Raw genomic sequence first — 7,540 nt, 5'->3', positions numbered from 1 at the left:
AGAACAATTCAGATAAGTTCCGTGTGGCTATCAGGTTTATTTTCCCAGAGTCGGGCAGCTGTAAAATCGTGTAGACAGGTTGTCACACAACAGTCGGGGTTCCAGTGAATAGATTCTAATGCTAAACATTTAACATACAATACTCCAAACACAGAAAAAGTGGCCTCAGCCAATGCAATAACCACATACGCCAGCGAGGAGGAGCTTGCAGCTCAAGTGGAATGCCAATCAAAGCATCAACTTCAAATTGTATCTGAGAGATCAGCCCCAGACCTAGGGGCAGAGACATCAGTTGGAGCTCAATTGTTGATCTGATCACATCCGACGGACTTGCTGCAAAAGAGAAGCTGAGATTTAAACAGTGAGCTGAGACGCACTAGCCCCGGTGCTGCTGCCGCATCTGCTGCACAAGAGCAGTTTCACTTTGACTACTTTGGCGTTATCTGTTTTTCTCGGAGTGCTATTCGTTTTCGACTCTATTTTTTGCTTCAGACGTGGCGAAGGAGATGTCTTTTCCCCAGCTGGGTTACCCGCAGTATTTAAGTGCCTCCCAAGCGGTGTACGGAGGGGACCGGCCGGCAGTGTTGACTCCTTCTTCCCGGGGAGGAAACAGTGAGATTGGGGGAAATCCGTCCGCTGCGGCTGCAGCTGTGACATCGGTATTGGGCATGTATGCGAACCCGTACGCTGCGCACAACTACAGCGCTTTTTTGCCGTACACAAGCGCTGACTTGGCTCTGTTTTCCCAAATGGTAAGATTTTTTCCACTCTTGTCTTTTTTGGTGTATTTGCGTACTTTTTTAGTATTCAGGGAGATTTTCAGAACCCGCGATTATATGAATAATACTCGATTTTCGTTCAACGAAGAGTAAAGTATCAAGAAGGCACGACTCGAAAGCAGTCCTCTCGAAGCACGATTGAGATAGCACTGAAAACAAACTTAGTTAAAGCCGATTTACCGCATGAGTTTTCGACGCTACTTTGATCTGTTCCCATTTAACAATTTACCTTTTCGGGTTAAGTTTATTTGCAGTAAACAAGAGGAATTTTGTTTTGGGCTGTTGTCAAGGAGAGGAGATTGGAGATCACATGATCATAGCAGTTTCACATTTAGCATTTGTTTTACCTCTACACTACAGTTTATGATCAAAAGGAATATAGAGAAAATTCTGTTTATGTGGCGTTATAGAGTGCATTCTGGGAAAAAAAGAAGGAAAGAAAAGAAAAGAAAAAAAGAGAGAGAAAAAGAGACGGGGAAAAGAAAAAAAACCTTTCGGAAAATCACTAAAATATGTCAGCGTTTAATATGAAAAATGCTGACAGTCTTGAGACAATGTCTTGAAAAGCACACCCGTTGTTTTACTGATTTAAATTTAAATGTGGTGTTTCACATTTTATCACAAGAACTGAACTAATGTGAACTCTTCAGAGTTTCCTCCTGTCAATGTAAACAAGCAATAAGAAAGTTGATGTCTAGCACAGGGTGAACGATCGTTGTCGGGCAATAAGTTTGTCATATTAAAACCGTAAATTCTGCAGAAAAACTTGAATATAGCCCTAAAATGTTACGGAGCGCGGGACACTGGAAAATACCCTATTTTTCCAATGTAGCCTATTGTTTTATTTGTATTTTACGCTGAAATTGTTCGTACTATGAGTTTCAGTGTCACATCACAAGTGGTAGAACTGAGGCCTAAACTTACGGTTCCAGTAAAAAGAGGGGAGCGCATTTTGCATAAATGTTCAAATTAAAAAAAAAAAAAATACCAACAAAAGCGCATTCGTATTTTTACTTTTATTTTATTGGACTAGTAAGTGTTTATGCGGTCTACATGCACATAATATACATCATCTAAATTAATAAGTCCAGGAGACTTAGGCCTAGCAATATTTTGGAATTTATTTGGTAACTCCCGTTGGTTGTTATTCTCCGGATTAATGTTTACTTCATGGAGTTTATCCTTCACATTGTCATGGAATGCATAACTTGATATAAACTGGTAGCCTATATTGTGCGTGCTATGATTGCGCATATTTTAATTTCAGCCTGACAAAAGGTTCACAGACGTGACTTGACAGTATTCACGGCTGCCCTACTACTGTTGTTTAAATGTGTTTATCCACGTAAATAATTGAAAAAAAAAGAAAATGTTTCGGTTGAAACATATCCGTAAATATTCTGATTTAATTTTTTGAGTTTGCTGTTATTTTATCTGTGACAATTATGCTTTTACTAAAGCAACATTGAACAATGCCTCTTTATGTTGCACTTTATTTCTAGGGTTCTCAGTACGACTTGAAAGACAGCCCGGGAGTTCACCCCGCTAGCTTTGCTGCTCACACGCCCCCCGCATTTTACCCATACGGGCAGTTTCAGTATGGAGACCCTGCCAGACCTAAAAATGCCACAAGGGAGAGTACCAGTACACTGAAAGCTTGGCTCAACGAGCACAGGAAAAACCCTTATCCCACCAAAGGGGAGAAGATCATGCTGGCCATAATCACCAAGATGACCCTCACACAGGTCTCCACATGGTTCGCCAATGCCAGGCGGAGACTCAAGAAGGAGAACAAGGTTACATGGGGTGCGAGGAGTAAAGAGGACGAAGACGGCAACATTTTTGGCAGCGATAACGAAGGAGATGCGGAGAAGAACGAAGATGAAGAGGAAATTGATTTGGAAAGTATAGATATTGACAAGATTGACGACAACGACGGTGATCAAAGTAATGAGGAGGACGAGGAGAAAGCTGAGGCCCGGGAGAGGGGAGATCTGGACAGCCTAGAGAAGCGGCGGGCCTTGGCGCTCCAGGCGCAAGAGGCCTTTGACAAAGCAAAGGGCGCCATTTCAGTCGGCAAGGAGCCGTCTGATGGAAACAACAATACAAGAGTACTGTCCCCAGGTGGGCAAGGAAGTTTTCAACTACCAGTCAGCAATAAGCCCAAAATATGGTCCTTAGCAGAGACTGCCACAAGCCCCGATAGTTCACAGAAACCCACGTCGCCTTCTGGCCCCGCCAGTCACGCTTCCCCCCAGATTCAACACCCGGCCTTTCTTCCTAGCCATGGACTGTACACATGCCAGATTGGAAAGTTCCACAACTGGACAAATGGTGCTTTCCTGGGCCAGAGCTCCCTGCTGAACGTGAGGTCGTTTCTGGGAGTAAATCAACATCACCATAATCACCATCTACACGGTCAGCAGCAGCCGACCTCCGTGGTCGTGTCATCAGTGACTGCTCTGAACAACGAGAAAGCCCCAGAGGGCCTAAGTCCAAAACACATAGGTATGCATTACATGTCAAAGTGCTTAACGATTGTTTAAATACACTGCTATTATTCAATATTTACCCAAACTCAATTTCTCAGTTGATTGCACATGCCAATTCTTATAAAATATTTTCCCCACCTATGACAGCATTATTATTATTATTAGTAGTAGTAGAAGTATTACTATTATTATTATTATTGTTATTATTATTATTGTTATTATTGTTATTGTTATTATTATTATTATTATTATTATTATTATTGTGCAAATGACAATAACCACAAATTAATTAGATATAAACCCACTCGTCCAGTTTGTGTCTGTCCTGCTGTTCCGTCAGATTTAGTTCCTCTCTTTACTTTTCAGACCGCGAACACGTTTTAAGAACAGATTCTCCTACACAACCTTTGAAGTCATCATTCCGTCCACTTCACGATAGGTAAATGAAACTAAAACATAAAAAAAGAAATGAATTGGAATTAGAACTTCATAAATGTCGTGTTGGTTTTGTACTTTGGACCTATTTTACGTTATTTTTCGTAATTGCATTTTAGCATTATTATAGAACGAATTATTATTATTATTATTATTATTATTATTATTATTATTATTATTATTTATTCAAGCAGTGGACCACATGCTTTTTATGTCTCTGTGTATGGGTTCCCTGCTGTGATCATAGCGACCCCAGCAGGGATAGAGCTATGTCTTAAAGGAGAATAGAGGATAGGAGAAAAAATACGCGTTTGGTGGTTACAGAAAAAAATGTTGTGCTTTTCTGGTGACAAAGGGGCCTCAAATTTCCCCCTCCCCTCTTAATTCTCGTTCTCTGGAGGGTGACTACTTACCAAGTCACCAAGTAAAACGGGCCATGTCTGTGCTATGTGCTTTTCCTAAAGACCCTTGGGAAAAGCGAACCTCGGGGGAGCAGTCTAGCAGAGTTTTCCCCTCTTTTAAGTGCCATCATTTTCACGAGGCTATACTTTCTCTCTGAGGCTGTTGACAGGAGGACACTAGTAGTTATTTCATTTTGTACTCGATGTATCGACACATTTATAAACAAAACACGGGAATATGAGTTTATATGCTTTTTTGGTCCTTGAAACGAATGTAGGCCCTTTGACCACATACGGAGTTCGTTTTTCTTTTTTGTGTGTGTGTGTGGAGGGGGGGGGGATGTAACTTTAAGACAGAATTGGTAGTTACTGCGTTTAAAGTGTCTATATTGTTGGGTAAGAAGTATATTAAATGCGACGTAAATAATCCCATCTCCTCTTTTCTCTAGTTCCAGGAATCAGCAGGAAGCGACACAGCGAGTCCTAACCGCGCTATCCTCAGCTTGATCAAGACATTTTTCTCCCGAAAGAGACTGATCGCACTCATAAAAAAGGACAACAATAAAATAACTTAATTCAGCGTAGCATTCAGACCCATTAAAAAGAAATGAATGAGTTTTATATAGAGCCGGTGGATGGATTTCCCCCCCCCTCCCCATATCGTTGTACATAATGAAATCTCTGATATTCCCTCATTTACCTTGGGACTTTTGGTAGGCTTATTTTGTCTTTCCTGTGTTGGTGTTTTTCTTTCTGTAAATACAGTGACTCAGATTTGTAAATAGCGAGTTGACGGAGTTTGTTCAGATCATATATTTTGTCTAATAAACTAAATGAAATTATCGAAAAATTCAAAGATTTTTTTTTCTTGTTTTGTTATTCTCACCGAATCTGGATTCTTTGTTTTTGTAAACGTGTTTTTGAAAGTGCATTAATAATACAGTGGTCGTAATTCCATGTTAAGAAATTATTATTATTATTATTATTATTATTATTATTATTAATACTGACGGCAGTCTGTTTCGCCATAACGACTGATTATTTGTTGCGGACAAGGCTCACTTAGAAGATATTTAATGTCCTGTAAAATCCCGCAAAAACTACGTTTTAAAATGTTATCCCAAGAAAAGCGACCAGAAAGAATACGAATTGTGCGCAGTGTCCGGATTTAATTGTATTCAGTTCTTCCTCCGTTAAATGGGGGTAGCGGGAAAAAAGCATTGAGGTGCTAATAAGAGGCCAGATGGTTGTTGGCGACGGAAAATGGGCTGAAGCAGCTGGGAACGTCATTAAGTAATAATGTGGGAACGCCCTGTCCAAACAAAATCAAATGGTTAAAATCTAATCTGTCAAAAAGAAAACTCGATTCGATAATAAATTATTAATTTGGAGAGGTGAGCGCTCAAATGACATTCTGGGCAGAGGTAATGAGTTTTGGTGACTGTGTGGCCCTCCACATCATCCTGCCACAAAAATGTTCTACCTTAATGACCCCAGCCCAAAACAAAATGTGTTGCTCATGTGCTTTTGTGAGTATTGAAAGAGTAAAAAAAAATGAGTTGAAAGACGATATTTTGTTACTGACAGACATATTTGTGCAAAATTATGTTAACCTTTTGTCTTCCTAACGAGCACCCATTTTTAACATTATATTCAGCTCGAATCTGGACCAACGACCTGTTTCAAAAGTGAAATAAGAAATCAGCAATCATATTGCATACCAGCGGCTTCTGACTGTACAGGAGTCTATAGACGTTTTATAAAAAAATGTATATGTATATAGAATATGGGTGTATACACATTTATCCACAATAACTCTAGATGTTAAGGTGGATGAGCCATCCGTTTTAAAAGATCTCGTTTATACAATGTCACAATGAGAGAGAGGGAGAGAGAGAGAGCGTGAGAGAGGAGAGCGCGTGGACGTGGAACAGCTCTAGAAATGAAAGATTGCAGCGACCTCTATGGGTGAATGCTCATACCCTCCCAGACTTTGGGATTGAAAGATAGATACAGAGCTGATTTTAGTGGGTCCTCCTAAGCCAAGCTCCCGTTCCTAACCTAAAATTACCTTTGTATTTGTCTCACTTCTTGTCATTATTGACTATAAAAAAAAAACACAAAAAAACTTGCAAATGTGTGTATGGGTGTGTTAAATGCGTGTGTTGTGTGAGTGAGACGGCGAGTTTATATATATATATATATATATATATGCACCCTTAAAAAAAGAACTTCTTTTAAAAAGTTGTAATTTTTTATTTTAATTGACATATGTCGCAATTCTGCAAAAGTGCAAAACATATCAACAGTAATGCTACAGACCTTTACGTGTAATAATTATTTTGCAAAGGCAGATGGTCAGTAAAGATCGATACACCTTTTAAGTATTTATTTAACTTGCGGTCACAGTTAATACAGTACACGTTTCTGGCATCAGTAAAAAGTCCTGTTAATTATAATGGGAAACTCATTTCTTTCTCGCCTGCTTGTTCACAAGATGTCAAAGTTTTGATTCGTTAAGGTATATGAAAATGTATAGTTTATATATTCTTTTATACTTCTCTTTTACTGCAGCGTTAAGGTGATGTTTCAAAATTTAAGTCGGCGAGAAGCTGTCAAAAATAAAGCTTTTAGTTTTCGGAAACAATTTACAAAAGTTCTTCTTGATAAAGTTTTCTGGTCAAACCTCGGTCATTCGCGTGGTTCGATACTAGTCCTCAAAACCTCTCTATAATTCAGCAATGTAGGTGTTGAAAATTGAAACAAAAGCTACAACTGTCCTTCCTTGGCAATCATTCTCTCTATATATACATACTGTAAATATAGATGTGGCCATGATCGTTTTTATGAATCATATAAACTTTCAATCGCCACCGTTAATGACTCGTAGGGGGAACAAGCGGGGAAAATCTCTGCGGGCACGCTATGACATAAAAATGTAAAACAGAGTCATACTTAAACAAATGATATCTGAAGAGTAATACACGAACATTGTCCCTTCGCTTGTTAAACGGCCGGAGAAATATTAAAGGACAATAGAAGGGGAGGAGGTTGCCCATCTACAAAAAAAAAAAAAAAAAAAAAAGAATCAGAGCAGGTGTGCAAATTTCATTTTTTTCCCCTCTCTATCCGTCTCTCCCCGTTATTTCCACCTCATATCTTCTCACGAGCTTTTGTGGTTGAAATTAAATAACCTCCTGGTGTCTCATTTATTTCTTTTGTAGCGAACCAGCGTGAGGTTAGCGCCGGCTCGCGCTGGAGGCCATAATATTGTGCTCCACTAATATATACAAAATTATTCATTTAGTAGTGGATGTACAGTCAATTGTCTAATGACTAATAAACAGGGTTGAAACCTATAATTAGGCTGTCACTTGGAGCAGTTTTCCCACACCGCCCCGGGCCATAATGCAAGGAATAAAAGGACGAGCTA

The 7,540-nt window shown here is 39.4% G+C and overlaps 1 protein-coding gene across 1 annotated transcript; it reads left to right on the top strand.

Annotated features, from left to right (window-relative positions):
* Positions 1–506: 506 nt before the first annotated feature.
* On the top strand, positions 507–4,614 carry irx1a (iroquois homeobox 1a). The gene is made up of 4 exons (XM_030782545.1): positions 507–752; positions 2,282–3,287; positions 3,638–3,710; positions 4,557–4,614. Exons 1-4 carry the CDS (start codon positions 507–509, stop codon positions 4,612–4,614), a joined length of 1,383 nt encoding a protein of 460 aa, XP_030638405.1.
* Positions 4,615–7,540: the final 2,926 nt, after the last annotated feature.

The sequence above is a fragment of the Chanos chanos genome, chromosome 8, assembly GCF_902362185.1.
Source record: "Chanos chanos chromosome 8, fChaCha1.1, whole genome shotgun sequence".
Taxonomy (NCBI): Eukaryota; Metazoa; Chordata; class Actinopteri; order Gonorynchiformes; family Chanidae; genus Chanos; species Chanos chanos.
The sequence above is the reverse complement of the archived record's forward strand: the minus strand, read 5'-3'. Positions and strand labels throughout refer to the sequence as shown.